At 39.9% G+C, this 18,060-nt stretch overlaps 2 protein-coding genes across 3 annotated transcripts in view; one reads left to right on the top strand and one right to left on the bottom strand.

The window, feature by feature from the left end:
- The window catches only part of LOC143415939 (uncharacterized), a 282,785-nt gene that overhangs the window by 83,166 nt on the left and 181,559 nt on the right, over nt 1-18,060 (bottom strand). The window lies entirely within an intron of this gene.
- LOC143412335 (protein NLRC3-like) overlaps nt 1-18,060 on the top strand; it is a 108,031-nt gene that overhangs the window by 55,472 nt on the left and 34,499 nt on the right. For both annotated transcript variants that reach the window (XM_076881323.1, XM_076881324.1), the window contains 3 exons: nt 6,224-6,276; nt 6,883-6,935; nt 17,012-17,296. In XM_076881323.1, the coding sequence (XP_076737438.1) occupies nt 6,224-6,276; nt 6,883-6,935; nt 17,012-17,296 (391 nt within the window). The remainder of the gene's footprint in view (nt 1-6,223; nt 6,277-6,882; nt 6,936-17,011; nt 17,297-18,060) is intronic.

The raw sequence follows: 18,060 nt of genomic DNA, 5'->3' as shown, positions 1-18,060 counted from the left end.
TGTAGATTGTACTTTGAGTTCAGTCAGAGCCCACAGAGGACGCAGCGTACGTGATGACGTCACAGCCCTTTACCTCCTTTACTGTCACTGTGATTAATATTTACACACGAGACACCTGCAGAGCTCTGACGCTAAGCTAGCACACAGCATGCTAACGCTAAGCTAACGCTAAGCTAACCTAGAACCCAGAGTGAGTTAAAGCTGAGTAAACACTGACCCCAGACCAGCACCGTGATTTGATTTTGATTTTATTGATTAGCATTCAAATATCTCAGTGAAAACAGAACAAAAATCGACCATAAAGCAAGTAAGCATGAAACAAGGCTAATCAAAAGGTATTGGCTGAAGCATTTGCTTATTACGCCAACCCTTTTCACAAAATATCTTTTTGCATGCAGCTCCTGTACACAGGGCCTGAAGTAAATAAGAAAACAAAGCAAAAACCAAACAAACAAACAAGAAAAAAAAACTTTCCACCTTAGATAAGTAACTACATCAAAGCAAAAGAATCAAGAGGTTGTTTTTTTTTTTTTTTTGCTCTTTTCATTCTTGATTTATATATTTTTCTAATACTCTATTTTTAAACATGTTTTTAAACAAGGAAAATGAACTACACCTTTTTAAATCACTGTCATAACTATTCCACAGGTTACCTCCTCTAACAGAAACACATCTCTGCTTTATATTTGTCCTTATCTTGTTTTTTTTAAAGAAATCTCTTCCCCTTAAGTCATATTGACTCTCTCTGACTTTGAACAGCTTCTGAGTACTGGGGCCAAGCAAGTTATTTTGTGCTTTATACATTATCTGTGCCATTTTATATTCAACTAAATCATAAAATTTCAGGGTATTCAGATTAATAAACAAAATGTTAGTTGGTTCTATATAGTTTGATTGGTTTATAATTCTTATAGCTCTTTTTTGTAACTTGAAAATAGGAAGAGTGTTCGTTTTATATGCATTACCCCATATCTCCAGACAGTAAGTCATATATGGAAGCAGCAGAGTACAATAAAGTGTGTATAATGATTTTTTGTTCAGGACATGCTTTGTTTTATAGAGAATAGCAATGGTTTTTGACATTTTTGTTTTCACAATGATAAAGTGAGCTGCTGCTGCTGAACTTGAACAGGTAACAAAGTGATGAGCAGTCAGGCTGCAGGTTTCTACTTGTTCATGTTTCTACAGTAGAATCACTTTGAAGTGTCTTTGTGCTGTTTCATCTTTGATTTGTGTTCATAAACACTCAGAGAAACATCACGTGACCTCATCAGGATCTGTGTTGGTGTGTGGGGCTGTACCTCAGCTTTATGTTGTTACATGCTCATTTGTTCATTTTAACATCAAAGTAATGTTATGAGGAGTAATGAAGTAACGTACTCCATTACTTTTAATCAAAGTGTTCTGTGTAATATGTGTAATAATGACTGTTTTGAGTAATGACCAACACTGATCACAACAAAGAGGAAATGCCTCCAACATGCACAAACATTTGAGCCACAACATGCAGTTAATGTGCACAAATGTCTTTGATATGCTGCTCAGTGATGGTGGTGACTGTCAGAGCAGAGCTACTGAGAATCAATAAGTAATATCAATGATGGGATCAGAATCACTAAATTCTTCTCATCCCTGTCAGTATCATACATGTGCTGTATAATGTGATAAATGTAGAGGTGCTGGCTGTTCTCTCACTCTGCTGTTTAGCTGTAAAGGACGCCTCCCTGCCTTTGTCTCATTCATGACCTTTAATAGTCTCTTCTAACATGCAGAGATCTGTATGATCTGTTTCATAGAGTCTAACCAGCCTGTACAGGTAACAACAACAGTCACTGCATCACTGACACACAAACGTCATCTCTGTCAATAACAACATTCATACATGGAATAAAAACACATCAGTGGATCATTGCTGGAGCTGATGTTTGTGCTCCTGGTGCAAAGGCTCTCAGTTTCCTCCTTGAAATAACATCAGTGGTGGGTCAGCGACATGCTTTCTTTCCCTCTCAGGTTTAAATATCTGGGACTCTCCACCGTTTGGTTGTAGAGCTGAAGAAGCTTCTCAGATGAAACGTCTTCCAGAAACTTAAAGACGTCTCTTTTCTCTCCAAGCTCCTTAGATCACATGACCTGGATGACTGAACCTACAGACACATTGACCTGGTTTCTAGGTAGAGCTGGGCGATAGAACGATAACGATATGTATCGCGATATAACTTTTTCTCGATAGAAAAATTAAACTATTGCGATAGACCTCGCCGCTCTTGTCCTCTTTACAAAAAAAAAAAAAAAAAAAAAAAGGTCAGCCAATCCAAACTAAGTAGCTGCACGTGTGTTTGTTTGGGAAGCAGCCAGCGGGTAATGGAGGAAATGAGTGTGCCGACTAGAAAAATCAACCGAGCGTGACCGAAGAGAAAACAGATGGTGGTTCCAATGCCGGAGAGATTGTCGAACGGAAGAGCCATAGAAGTTCCGTAGTGTGAAGGTATTTCGGCTATTTCAAGTCTGACAAAAACAGAATAGCGTGCACTGTAAATTGTGCCAAAAGCAAGTCTGGAAATACAATAAACTGGTGCATGCGTCACACTGCGCCACGTTATTGTTTCGGTGAAATGAATTTCTACAATACTGTTAATTCTACTCTCTGCAGTGTTTAAATGCTTACATATACACACAGTTACTGTCCGTCCACACATACGACTCTGTTCTGCTTCTATGCCCCAGCTTTGTTTACTTTTTCCCACCGAGGCTTCTAGACTTCTGATTGGCCAACATTTCGGCACGGTTAGGAATCTAGCGCCACCTGCTGCTTTGGCATGTTCATAGCAGCGTTTTCCTTCATTTCTGCATTTATGTGTGGACGGGATTATTTTTTAAAACGAAAACGGAAAATCTCCGTTTTCAAAAATACCCGTGTACGTGTGGACGTAGCCTCAGTCTCTGACTGGAAGCGCTAATTCGTCATTCGGCTTTTGTCAGACTAAAGTAACTGTTAAAACTGTTTGAAAAGCTCAGCTATACAACAAGGAGAGATTGAGAATTTCCTTTTAGTTCTCAGTTTATTTGATATTGACAAAAGTTAGTCAGTTTTGTCTGTTCTTCTGTAAAACAAACTAAGATTTATTTTTAGAATTAATATTTTGTTTCTAAGTGGAATTGACAATCTAGTCTGTTTCGTTTGTTCTATTTTGAAACTTAAACGCTTTAGCGGCTGCCTTTTGTGTAGTTTGCAATATTTGCCTTTATTTATCTGAAAAAGTCTCATGTTCCTTAAGTACATCTACCCTGTTGAACTTATTATGGGAAATAAATATTTAAATAAAAACAAGCTGCTGATTATTTCACATTTTACTTGTGAGCAACGGCACATTTAAATCTTACAAATATAGTTATTTGGCTTATATCGTGATAGATATCGTTATCGCCTGAAATGAAAAAAACATATCGTGATATGAAAAAATCTCATATCGCCCAGCTCTACTTTAAAGGTGATCGATTAGGACTTCAGCAATAATACAGACAGCAATGTAGTTAGCAGTAAAACAGCTTTATTGGGAATTAACTTAAAAAACAAACAAACATCTGTCTCCTATTTTCTGTCACACAGGAAAGAAGCATCAATATCTGATGAGAAGACTTATTTATTTCTTTTGGGGGGTTTTTTCAACAGGAGAAGAATATCTAACAAGTTGATTTGTTCACATCTTAATTTTTAAGTGACATGTGCATTTTGAGTTTATACACTCTGTATATAAGGCGACAGTTTCCTTTTGCAGTATTTTTGTGTGGAGTGTTTTTCTATTTCTTAACAAAAAGGGAACAAAGGTGTTTAAGTTCACCTAGGATGATTTGTCTTAACTTTCACATGGTCTTACTGAGGTGATGTGAATTGAAACATGCATTTTTTTTTGGCGATGAGGGAGGGATGTGCTGGAAAAGTTTGAAAAGGGACCTTGAAAGTGCTTAAGAAGTGCTTGAATTTGACCCTGAAAAAGGCATATGAACCCTGATCATTATCATTAGCCTGTGTAAGTCCTGAGTGTCCTCCAGTTCAGGGACGTGCAGAGGGGGGGGCTAGAGGGGCTTGAGCACCCGCCCCTTTCCTGATGAGTGCCCAAAGTGCCCTTTTGTTGAGGCAACTTTTAAATTTTTTTTATTTATTTTTTTATGTGTGTGTGTGCGGAGTCCTGTCTGTGCCCCTCAACAATAATATTTAACTATTAATCACAGTTTTGCTAAATAAAAGGATCTGGCTTGCATCAGTCACATGATCACATTTAACCAATGATCGCCCTTGACGGCAGAACGCGCTGGTTACGAGCCGGGAACGAGCTCACAAAGAGCACGCGCATTTTTAGCGGTCCGGAGCTGTAGGAGAAACACAAGTTAACTCAGAGACACAGACTGATGCGACACAACCAGTAAGTAGGTGTACAGCGCACACTGTAGTGTGTAGCACACAGGAGTATCAGCTTATTACGTACACGTTGGTAAGCTGTCTTGTTGCAACTGACGAACTGAAACAAACGAGCGTGCTGTGTGTGCAACAGCGCGACAAACATTACCTGTCCTTTTATTAACTGCACAGGTAGTGCTGGTCACAGCTGCTGGCTACCTGTGTAAGGCTGTCATGGGTCTGTAGCTCTGTCACCGTTTTAGGGAACATATTTAGTTTTAAAGCAAGTTTCCGGGCTTTTCCTGCCTTTCTGGAGGGATTATATTTCACTAAAAACGATCTAATATGCATGTCCCCATAATTATGCATTATTATAATTATAATATATTAAAAACACACGCTGTATTTTAAAGAACATACATTAAGAAGCAGATTATATTAGATTTATATTTTAAATAAGACAAAAGTTGGATTTTACAGCAGTAAAATGATTGTATCTCTACAGTTTAAACATGTAATAAGCTTTGCCCTGCACAGAGTGGATAGTGAAACAAATGGAATCATCATAAATACATTATTTCATATTTATTACTTCCCCCTCCTCTTTGCTTTATTATTGTAGCTCTAGTAATAAATAATAATGTAAGGATTCTGGATCAGCACCGTGATGCCCATAGTATATACAGTATTCTGAAGCAGGTCTAAAATGTCACTGTGTGTGTGTGCATGTGTGTGTTTTATTTAGCTGGATTTAAAAAAATATTACTCATGATATAACATTGTGCAGACATGGCTGGTAAGGACATGAGGAGGAAACAGTAGGAGCTGTATGAGGCTACTAAAGGCAGGGCTATAACATTTTTCTGTCATCATTTTATTATAGATTAAGTGCAGGAGTTGTTAGGTGTGGATAATTAGATTATAGTTTATTGCAATAGCAAGTTGTGCCTTGTTCTCAGATAGACAGCAAGTGCAGAGTGATATATGAAATGATGGGATGGAAGGAAGAAGAGAAGCAAAGAGTGATTCACAGGCAGAGCCTAAATTATTTCTCACAGTTTTTGTTGCCTTATGGTTCCAAGCGCTGTCACCAATCTTTGCATTTTGTTATTATCTCATGACACTTGTTTAATCAGCTACCATCTCTCCTGTGGACTTTTTACTGTCTACAGTCTCAGATCAACACAGCCCTGCCCTCCCATATTAGATTCTTGATGAATGTGTGTTGTTGTTATTCAGCCTGGTTCAATGTGCCCCTTTTTAACTTTGAGCACCCGCCCCTTTAAACCTCTCTGCACGTCCCTGCTCCAGTTCAGTGTCTTTGTCAGTCCCACATGTGTCGTTTCTGTTCAGCTGGTCTTCCAGTCAGTCATCCATCTCAGACTCTGTCATTCTGTCATAAACACCAGCCTTCACCACCTGTGAGGCCTGCGTTTGGGTCCTCTCTTCTCCACATCCACACTGCGATGCTGTGACATATACAGTACATAAAATCAAAATTCACGTTTTATGCAACTAAAGTGTTTCATTATGTAGGCTACAGAACATAATTCAGTTATAGACGATATATGAAACATGTATACTTACTGCATTTGAATCATTTAAACCATATGTGATATAAACACCTGCACGTGTGTTTGAAAAAACAAACGCTTTGATTTTGACACCCCAAGAAAATCTTCCTAGATCTGCACGTGTTCAGAGTAAGAGCAGAATAAACAGCAGCAGAAGCTGATTGATGAACAGCTGAATGACATATCAGCTGTAGCTGCAGCATCTGCACAGAGTTTGATTGGCTAACGCTGATTTGTTTGTTTTTTTAAACAGGACAGCAGAGAGAGAGAGGAGATGGAGAGTGCAGCAGAGACAGTGAAGAAGAGGTGAGCATCTGACAGAGCAGAGCCAGTTTAAAGGAGCCTCACAAGCTCACACATGACAGCTTCATCAACATGGAGCTCTGAGTGTTTATTAAAGGATCATTGGACGCTCTGACACAGCTGACTGCAGCCTTTAGCTGTGAGCACACAGTGTCTCACATTTACATTCACTTCCCTGTCAAACTCAATAACTTTAAACAGCTGCTGTTATCAGGTGAAGATAGCAAAGCTTTCAGGGCTGAGCCCCAGTGTTTCAGGATAATGGCCCCAGAGACCACAGTCACATATGTGGGGAAGGATTTTAAGTTTAAAACTTCCTTTAAGCACTAACAGCAGAGACGCACAAAGTCGCAGACAGGGAACAAAGTATTTTAGGTTTGTATTGTCAGATTATTTAATCATTATACTGAACAAATATGTGAAAAAGTAAAAACCTCTATTATGATGAGGTTATCACTACATTCACATGTCGTCGATGTGTTCTTTCACACAGATCAGTTTCAGTGTGTGTGGCCCGTACACTAAACCATGACACAAATTCATATGATGTGACACCCAGACTGTGTTCACTGTTTCTTTTGGTAAAATCATCTTCTCGTGTTTTTATAGAAAGATGATGGAAGAACCTAAAGAACAGCCAGCCAAAGCAGCTCCATCAGCAGGTAGGAGATCAGTGCTTTGTATGATGAGACGTATGGATGTATAGACTTCAGGCAGATTCTTTTTTTGTAACTGTGATAAGTACATAAAATTCACGAGTTGTAACCTGTCCTAATCTTTGCCTTAATCTTTCTGTGGGACATTAATATAACATGAGAACTTCCAGTCTAAGGAGTTTGGCAGAGAAACAACTGGACTTTTTTGTACTTTGAACCCACATATGAGGTTAAAACGATGCCACCTTAAAATGAAACTGAAGAAATATTGAAACTGAAACAAATGTATTGAAAGTGAAATGATAGTGAAAAAACATAAATATAGAAATTTAAAGAAAAAACTCACTGTTCATGTGGTTTTCACACTTACATCGTTTTTTTTCCACGTACAGTTATTTTTTCAGCTTCAATTAGTTGGCACTGCTTCGGCATCTGAGGGTGCGCTTGAGGGGCGGGGCTTCAGAGCCACATATATGAGCCACATATGTTTGCGCACATTATATTGCTGACCAGTGACTGTAGAAATCATGGACGACCTAATATCTGCAGCAGCCGCAGTCATGAAGAAACTTGCGTATCTCTGAACGGCACATAGAGCGGGGACGCTGAGAGGAGGTCCAGCGTTTACCGACTGTTTCAAACTGACAGACTCAGGTGTTCTTCAGTGTCTGCCTGACAGAAGGACCTGAGAGCCGCCACAATATTTTTGGTAAGTGAAAGGTGTTTGTAAGCTAATCTGTAGCTAACATCCTTAGCTAGCTAGCTAAGATGGGCACTCGGCTATCGGCAAAACTTGTTTTGTAAAGTTTGTTTAGCTAACCCGTGCAGGTGAACGAAATGAGCAGAAACGCACCGGGCTGCTCAGTCAGTAACTAACCACAGTTACTGTACTTTTATTATGAGTATTACACTGTAAGAGCAACAGGCTGCACTCTGCTGCAGCTCCTGTGCAGAGCTGATTATTCAATATGTGCAAACAGCAGCATGTTTTCACTCTTTTGCCACATCTGTAAGGATATTAACACATATTTTAAAAAAGGCTTGCACTTCAGTAACCCCTCATTAATCATTAATTACGGATTAAATAGCAAAGCCTAATATTTATGTACTCAAACCAAATACTTCTGCTTGGCAGCTTAAGTTAAAATGTGTGTTTCATTTTTCCTCGGATTACATTTTTAGCACTGACTCTGTGTATTGTTTTTACTAAGTTTGTTTCAAATATTCAGGTTAAATAAAACAGTCTGAATCATTCTTATTGAGGTAAGTTCACAAAGTTACATGTGCAGTACAGCTTACATCCTTTGAGAGGGAAAAAAGCATTAATATTTGTTATGATACCTCTGTATGTTGGTGACCACGGTGCAGCAGCAGACTGAACCAGGACTGAAACCTGCTCCGTCTGCTCATGTATGCAGATTCACATTCACAAAGCACCAACAACTCAAAGGTTAACATTATATTGGAAAATCTGTTGGTATATACGGCTTTAAGAAATAAACAGCTCGTATGTGAGCAGAGCTGAAGAACTAAAGAAATGTAAGAGAAGAACTTCAGATCCTGGGTGTGTGAGGACAGAAGGATCAGCTCTATTTCAGATTTGAGATAAACTTTATATTTCAGTTTGTGATGGTTCAGTTCTCTTTGTGATTACAGGAGCTGCCCTCAGATTCAGACCTCAGCACCACCCAGTGACAGCAGACAGATCATCCAACATGTTCACATGTTAACTGCAGAATGAACTGATGCAAACAGTACAAAGGTTAAAGCACCACATGTGCTGTAGTGAAAGCTGCAGCTGTTTTATTGATAAAAACAAAGTCAAAAGGATTAATCACCCCTGTATCATATGAATGTTGGGTTTTTCTCTGTATCTGTTATTGTACGATCTACTGTACAATATAAAGCACCTTCAGGTGACTGTTGTTGTGATTTGGCGCTATATGAATAAAATTGAATTAAATTGAAATGTAACTGTGTCACTATATATCAGCATTAACAGGACCTCAGCTTGGTGTTTCACAAAGCTGCTGATCTCAGACCTGCACAGCTTCCGTTTTAAACACTGAATGTACTCAGCTGCATGAAGAGCACGTTTGAGTTTCTCTGACACAATTAAATAAAAACTGATGAAGGTCAAAGGTCGTCACTTGTATGTCGAACTACAGACTTGTCATCTGGAATTCTTTCACAGTTTGCAAATTTGCCAATAGTGTGTTATTTACCATAAAGTGATTCAGAGTCATTCATACCAGAGTAACCAGAGAGGATCATATATTTTTAAATATATAACTATCCACAGGACTGAATATAATATCTCTAAGTAAAAGTCCAGAGACTCTGAGGATTATCCAAGTATTTATAACATTACACAAAGCAAAGTTCTCCATCACACAACGCTCAAAAAGAGATTTCTAAGCCGAGTATGCATCATTCTCAGACTCCTCTCATACTGCCAATAAACTCTTCCAGCTCCTCCTCCCCTCCAGGAGGCGCTACAGGAGCCTTCAGACTAAAACCAGCAGGTTTAGGAACAGCTTCTTCCCCACAGCTGTCACCCTACTGAACTCAGTCCCCGCTGAGCCTTTCCATCCACACTCACCTAACCCTTCTACACTCCTCCTCCCAGTGATCATGATCCTTTCATTATCAACATTCACCACGTTGGTTACTGCTGTAGTTTTAGGACACTGACATGGTGTAGTCTCTGTTATAGTGCCTACACTGTTATAGTCTGTTCAGAGAGCTACGCTTCCACTACTGTAGATATTTTCATAGCACTCTGTAGATCTGTTTACCTCACAGTGCTTCATCTTTATATATGTATATTTGTTCATAGTATACCTGTATACTTGCCCGTCTGCAGAGGTGGGTAGTAACGAGTTACATTTACTCCGTTATATTTACTTGAGTAAGTTTTTGGAAAAAAAATTTACTTTTAAAGTACCCTTTTTGCACGATACTTTTTACTTTTACTTGAGTACATTTGTGAAGAAGAAACGGTACTTTTACTCTGCTACATTTCCAAAATTTGACTCGTTACTTTTTAAAAAATAATTAGTTTAACACATTAGATAACATGCCGCCAGTGGAGTTTCCGGTAACTTTTTTACCAATCAGATGTGGCCATGCAGTCACATGTCCAGCTTGAAACTGTGGCGGGCCCAAGCGTTTCAAAGTAGCGGACACACGGAAAGAAGACACACATGAAAACATGGCAAAGCCAGTTGTCTACGCTAGAGCTGAAGAGGATGAACAGCATTTTCCTCACATACAAAGAATGTTTCGCTTAAAGGCAAGGCAAGGCAAATTTATTTGTATAGCACAATTCAACAACAAGGTGATTCAAAGTGCTTTACAGAGACATTAGAAACAAAAACAAATAAAAAGCATGATTTAAAATTGATTAAAACAAGCAAACAAACAAACAAACAAAACAGTATATAAAATCAAAACAGATAAAATCAGAACAGTAGATAAAATCAGTAGTTAAATGTAAGTTTTGAAATTTAAGCTTAAAGTGTGGATTTGGTGCTTTATTCAAATGCAGCTGAGAACAGGTGAGTCTTCAACCTGGATTTAAATAAACTGAGTGTTTCAGCTGATCTGAGGCTTTCTGGGAGTTTGTTCCAGATATAAGGAGCATAAAAGCTGAATGCAGCTTCTCCGTGTCTGGTTCTGACTCTGGGAACTGATAAAAGACCGGATCCAGATGACCTGAGGGATCTGGAAGGTTCATACTGAGTCAGGAGGTCACTGATGTATTTTGGTCCTAAACCATTCAGAGCTTTATAGACCAGCATCAGAACTTTAAAGTCTATCCTCTGACGGACAGGCAGCCAGTGTAAAGACCTCAGAGCTGGACTGATGTGGTCCACTTTTTTGGTCTTAGTGAGGACTCGAGCAGCAGAGTTCTGAATGAGCTGTAGTTGTCTGACTGATTTTTTTAGGTAGACCTGTAAAGATGCTGTTACAGTAATCAAGCCTACTAAAGATGAATGCATGGACTAGTTTTTCCAGGTCCTGTTGAGACATCAGATCTTTTATCCTTGAAATATTCTTGAGGTGATAGTAAGCTGACTTTGTTATTGTCTTAATGTGTTTTTTTAAGTTTAGGTCTGCATCCATCACTACACCCAAATTTCTCGCCTGGTTTGTGGTTTTTAGATGTATAGATTGAAGTTCTCTGGTGACCTGTAATCGTTTTTCTTTGGCGCCAAAGACTATTACCTCAGTTTTGTTTTTGTTTAGCTGGAGAAAATTGTACGGGGCCTCGGTCTCCTGGTGACATTGTGATATATATTTGTGTGTCATCTGCATAGCTATGATAGTTTATTTTGTTGTTCTTTATAATCTGTGCCAGTGGGAGCATGTAAATGTTAAACAGAAAGGGTCCCAAGATGGAACCTTGGGGAACTCCACATGTGATACTTGTCTGCGCAGATGTGAAGTTACCTATTGATACAAAGTATTTCCTGTTTTCTAAGTATGTTTTGAACCAGTTTAGTACAGTTCCTGAAAGACCTGCCCAGTTCTCCAGTCGTTTGAGTAATATGTTGTGGTCAACTGTATCAAATGCTGCACTGAGATCCAGTAAAACTAAAACTGACATTTTTCCACTGTCTGTATTCAGACATATGTCATTAAACACTTTGGTCAGAGCGGTTTCAGTGCTGTGGTTCTGTCTAAAACCTGACTGGAAGGCATCGTAGTAGTTATTCTATTTTAAGAAGTAACTGAGCTGTTGAGAAACTGCTTTTTCAATGATCTTACTTAAAAATGAGAGATTTGAGATCGGCCTGTAGTTGTTCATTTGTGTCTTGTCAAGATTGTCCTTTTTCAGTATAGGTTTGATTACAGCAGTTTTTAGTGATTCTGGAAACACACCTGATAATAAAGAAAAGTTGACGATCTGTAACAGGTCTGACTCTAAAGTCTTTGAGACCTTTTTGAAAAAACTTGTTGGCAGGACATCTAAACAGCAGGAGGAGGAGTTCAGTTGACCTAAGATGTCCTCCAGGTCTTTGCTGTTAATAGGTTGAAACTGTTTCATGGTGTTTAAACAGTTTTTTGGTGGACACAGTACATATCCTGGATCTGCTGTTGATGTACCAATTGCTTGTCTAATTTTTTGGATTTTTTCTGTGAAGAATTTGGCAAAGTCATTGCAGGCCATGGTCGAATGAAGTTCAGCTGCCACTGACACAGGAGGGTTCGTTAGCCTGTCAACTGTAGAAAATAAGACCCGAGCATTATGGCTGTTTTTAGTGATGATGTCAGAGAAGTAGGACCTCCTTGCATTCCTCAGTTGTAAATTAAAATTGTGAAGTTTCTCTTTATAGATGTCATAATGAACCTGGAGGTTTGTTTTTCTCCATCTGCGCTCAGCTTTCCTACACTCTCTTTTTTCATTTTTCACCAGTGTGGAGTTTCTCCATGGAGACTTCTTCCTTCCAGAGATAACCTTCACCTTAATGGGAGCAATAGTGTCCATTACATTTAACATGTTAGCATTGAAGCTATTGACGAGCTCATTGACTGACCCTCTGGACAGGTCAGGTGTTAATGGGAAGACCTGGTAAAAAATTGCACTACTGTGTTCAGTTATACACCGTTTTGTGATCACTGTTGTTGATATATTTATGTGGGCTGAGATTTTACTTTCAAAGAAAACACAGTAATGATCAGACAGGCCCACATCAGACACAGTAACCTTTGAAATGCTCAGGCCTTTGGAGATCAGTAGGTCAAGAGTGTGTCCTCTATTATGTGTGGCCTCTGTTACATGCTGAGTCAGCCCAAAGTTGCCCAGAGTGTTACTCAGGTCTTTAGTCCCTTTGTCCTGAGGGTTGTCCACATGGATGTTAAAATCCCCAACAATAATTACACAGTCAAAATCAACACAGATCACAGACAGCAGTTCACTGAGGTCATTAAAAAAGTCTGTGCAGTATTTGGGAGGCCTGTAAACATTAAGAAACACAACTTTGGATGGGGCCTTCAGCTGTAAAGCCACATATTCAAAAGACTGAAAACTTCCAGGAGATAGCTGCTTACATTGAAATGATTCATTAAATAAGACAGCGACCCCTCCTCCTCTCCTGCTCGCCCTGGCCTCACTGATAAAACTGTAGTTAGGAGGGGTCGTCTCGATGAGAACAGCTCCACTGTTACTTTGGTCCAACCAAGTTTCAGTTAAAAACATAAAATCAAGGCTGTGCTCAGTGATTAAATCATTAATTAAAAATGTTTTCCCAGCTAAAGATCTAATGTTTAATAAAGCCAACTTAAGTGTTTTAGAGGTATTACTTGTCCCCTCGTGTTTGGGAGCAGTCTGTGGCACACAAGGTATGTTTACTATGTTTAAAGATCTTTTAGAGTGCAGCTCTCTGTGTTTTGACCAGGCCACATGTCTCCTTCTGTCACCTAAAAGTACAGAGATTTTAAAACCTTCTAGTAAACAGGGTCCCAGCTTCTCCTGGGAAAAGTCACCACTGCCATAATCCTCGCAGCCCGGACCCTAAACACATCAGACTGTGGAGACAGAGCGTAAAGGTGGTAAGGAGGAACTAAGGGGGGCGAGGCTGGGCAATGTGACTTCGATTGCTCTGAGGAGGGCGGGGCTCGATGGCGAACCTTTGGCCGCTCTGGTGGGGGGTTTATGGGGGACAAAAAGGGATTGGGCCGGGGGGTAGATCTGAGCCCAGCATTGACTCGCTCCATCATCTCCTCAGTGAATTTCAGGTGTGGGGAGGAGGGAGAAAGGGAGGGGGAGGAGGGTGATGGCCTGTCAGGGGTTTGGGGGACTGGGGAAGGTCGTGGTCCCTGGTCCTGGTCGTTGGTGTTGTTGAGAGAGTTGGAGGCAAATAGGGACCCCTCTTCTTGCCTCAGATGTCTCTCCTTTCTGAGGCTCTTCCCGGGTGGGGGCAGATGGAGCTCCTCCTCAAGGTTTCTGCTGGGCTTTGTCTGTTCTTGGAGTACTGTTTGTTCCTCTTTATGAGATAACTCCTCGTTTATCTCAGCCTTGGCACCAAGCACGGATGGATGACGTATGGAATAAAACAAGTTGGAGGTGAACAGTTTCACCCCTGACTTGTTAAAATTAAATCCATTTGCTTTAAACAGATGCCTGCGTTCCCAAAAAATATTAAAGTTGTTGATAAAATGCACCGAGTGGTCAGTACATGCTGATATAAGCCATTTATTCAGTGTAAACAACCTGCTGAATCTCTCGTCTCCTCCTCTGACCGGCGGTACAGGCCCACTGATGAATACAGCTGCATTCAGAGAGTTTACAGTATTTAATAATCCAATAAAGTCCCGTTTCAGAACCTCCGACTGTTGTTTGGACACATCGTTTGACCCTGTATGCAGGACAATGTTTGTCACAGTTGGATATTCATCTGCAATTTGAAGAATTCTCTCCTTCAGGTTGTTGACCATATCCTTAGGAAAGCAGAGGACTTTAGTGTTCTTACCGCACATCATTTGTACATCCTTTACGGCAGAGTCACCCACAATCAGAGTTTCAGGCCTAGCCTTTAGCTTTCCCTGTGGTCTTTTACTTTTCAACAGATTTTCAGACCTTACTTCGCTGCTTTTAGATGGATGGTTGTCCGATATAGATCCAGGGTCCTTTGATAGTGGAGCAAATCTGTTGTGCAGTTTCACATTCAGTTGTTTTGGAGGTTTGTTGTTAACCTTCCTATTCACTGTTGTCCAGTCCTGTTTCCTCTCGTATACAGGGGTAGAAGAGCTTCTCTGTCTCGTAGGAAGTGAAGGCCAGTCGGTTTCAGAGATTTCAGCTTGCTGTGCTCTGCCCGTGATACGTCCTCCGCCTTCCAGGAGACATGATTTATGTCTTGGTTTTGCACCAAGACAGTCCAAGGGGGGATTATCACTTGAGGATTTATAATAATGCACAGAGTCTACTTTCTTGGTCATGTTATCTGTGCTCCTTAGCTGTGTACTAGCTTGCTCATCGCCATTGTTTTGAATCAAAGGCAAGGTTGTTTCATTTCCACACAGTCCATTTACCTCCACGTTTACTTCTAAGCGATGAATTTTTGTCTCCAGTACTGCAATCTTCTGCAGGAGGCTGTGGTAGTCATCTGTGGATAGGGAAGGCATCTTGTTGCTAGTTAGCCTAGCGGTTAGCACCTTTCCAGGCTATTGGGGCTGTTCGGTGCTCAGACACTGTAATCAGGCTTCAGCTGTGTCTAGGCCACAGACACACGGAGCGCTGAGGATAAGGTAACTATAAAAATGTTGCTGTTTCTGTTAAGAACACTTTAGTCCTAATGATCTATAAGTGTCTAGAAGCTATCGCAGGTAAGCTCATACGGAAAAAAGGGAAAAAATCAGCATAAAAATCAATAAAAGAAGAAAAGCATTTAAGGAGCAAACAGATGACGCGTCCACACTCGCAAAAGATACCATTGGGTAAAAGCAGCACAAAAGAGCAGCTATGTCTTCAGTGAGAGCCAAAACAAACCAACTTTTCAGCGTGAAACAACTCAGTTCATGTAACCTGAGGAAACTGTAAGTTTTCTCTAAATATCTTTTAGCTGTGGTTAGCTGGATGTCAGTCTTATGTTACAGACGCTGTGTCGAGCTTGAGCTGCGAGTCATATTTTCGGCGCTACATTGTAGTGAGATAAGTTTGTGGGTATTTTGTGCAGCTTCAGCTGTCCTTTTAACTGCTCGCTGGTTAGCTAGCGTGAGCTATAAGCTAACAGCTAGCATGGTTAATGACGCTAGAGTTCCACGCACATGCAAACAGCTCGTCTCTACTGCTTTAACTGTTAAAACAGAAGACAATACTGCAGCTGACAGGGTTTATTATGTGAAACAGCAGCTTGTTTAGTTTAAACAGTCTGCATTAAGCTGGGCAAACACTGCGATTTTTTTTTTCAGTCGCGTTATTCAGCTCCTGCTCAAACTGTACAATTAAATCGCAGAGGTTAGAAGTTCATAGGTCACGATGCAGGGTCTCACACTATATGGCCTGATGCTCTGATGCGACCCGAGTGCTCAAACTGTGCCTTCATAACATGAAGCTTATCATACAAAATCTGTCCCTCGCTCTCCCTCTCTCTGTCTTACAGACACACACACCATCAACTTTGCTAAATTACTAATGAAAAACATTGACCAGGCAGCTGTGATTGAGTAGCAATGTCCATCCAACTCTTTTCATGGTTGTTGTAGTCATAATAATTTTGTGAGGCCACATTGAAAAGTGTTGGATACAGAAGCGTAGTACGGAAGCGTAGAGCCGCCACCCAGGCAAAAGAAAAATAGAGCTATGTCACATTATAACGTGAAAAGTTTATTATTATAGTATACTATTGTTCTAACAATATTAGATATAGTTCTAACAATATACTTTTCATGTTTGTACAATATACTATCATTTAGGTACAATATACCTATTACAATATACATAATTCTCACGTTCGTACTTGCACTCGTTCTTATTTTAAACTTAATCTGGAATGCAGGATATGAATGACAAGATTTTGTTTTTCATATTTTTCATTATTTTTCAGTTTCAATTTTTTCTTCAGTTTCATTTTAAGCTGGCATCATTTTAACCCTACACACCCTAAAATTTAGTATTTGTTGATGAGATGTTGAAGTGTTAATTGAACAAAGTTAGAATACAGTGGAACCCCGACTTACGAAATTAATCCGTTCCCGAGGGTCTTTCGTAAGTCGAAAATTTTCTTAAGTCGAAACAGCCATTGCACCTTTTGAGTGAGGTGATGCTGAACGATAGGCTAATTGCTAACTAGAACAACAATATGTCGTTCAAGTGGAACAGCGAAGCACGAGTACGGAAGCCAAGGGGTTGTCACATGATTCGGAAGGCCTTGTGGGCATTGTAGGCTCAGCCAATCAGAGCCAGCGGATTTCGTTACACCGGCATTTTGCCGTACCATGGGCAGAAATATTGCCGTTCATTGCCTTCGTAACTTGAATTTTTTGTTAAATGGGGTATTCGTAAGTCGGGGTTCCACTGTATTTTTCACATGATTTCGACTGAGAAGCATGTTTATGTCTCTTTCTTCTTCCTGTAGAGGAGGAGCTTGCCAGGGTACGGTCAGCCTTTGTCTGGAGGGTAACAATAGAAATCCTTAAACTGCTCCTTGAGGCCCTTGTAAGTGATGGTATCTTAAATAAGTTGGAGGAAGAATCGATACTGGAGGGGAACCCACTCAGAGCAGATAAGGCACGCAGCTTGATCGACACAGTGAGGAAAAAAGGAGACAAAGCATGCAAGATAACAATCAAGCATCTTCAGATCAAAGATCCTTCTCTTTTCTCTCAGCTGCGTTTGAACTCTGATCCATCTGCTCAACAAGGTGAGGTCATGCATCATATACCATGAATAAAAATGGTCACCTTGCAGTTTGTTGAGATGTGAAAGTGAAACCTCAGAATTCATTGTAAGAAAAAGGAGAGGGCAAGAACGTCATTCTACGACGAATGTTTGGATTTGTTACATGCCTGCAAATGTATTTTCTAAACTACATGGAGGAATTTTGATGATCGTCATAAACGTGTGAAACTACTTAGATCGAATGTGAGCTGTATTTAATTAAACACAAGTGTTCTTTACTTTTAAAAACCATGCAAACTGATTGCCTTAAAAAAGAAAAGTCAGAGTGTTTCTCTAACAAGAGGACACTCTTTAAGCATCGGTCATTTGACTTAAATGTTTAATGAAAAAAATGCCACATTTACATATAATAAAGCAAATTGTGGCCAGAAAGGGTTTACATTATCTTTTGCCATTGTAAATTACGAGAAGAATTAAATGTGAATTACTGAATCTCTCTCAGATGCTTCTTTAAATAACATAGCAGTGGGGAACGTTATGACACTTCAATGTTGTTATTTTTGGTTACAAAGTTTGGAGAAGAGGCACAGAAAGCAGAAACCTGTTTAGCCTGCACATGTTGGCATCAGGTACATATGAAAAGCTGCAAAGCAATGCAGATGTGGAGGTTCAAAACATTTAACGTGGCTTTTTTCAGGAAATACATTTAGGAATTCCTGAAGCCCCTTTTTGATTTCTGGTAGAATGAGTATATTAAAAACTTGATAGGTTAAATAAAGGCCAAAG

The sequence above is a fragment of the Maylandia zebra genome, unplaced genomic scaffold (genome assembly GCF_041146795.1).
Source record: "Maylandia zebra isolate NMK-2024a unplaced genomic scaffold, Mzebra_GT3a scaffold11, whole genome shotgun sequence".
Classification (NCBI taxonomy): Eukaryota; Metazoa; Chordata; class Actinopteri; order Cichliformes; family Cichlidae; genus Maylandia; species Maylandia zebra.
The sequence above is the reverse complement of the archived record's forward strand: the minus strand, read 5'-3'. Positions and strand labels throughout refer to the sequence as shown.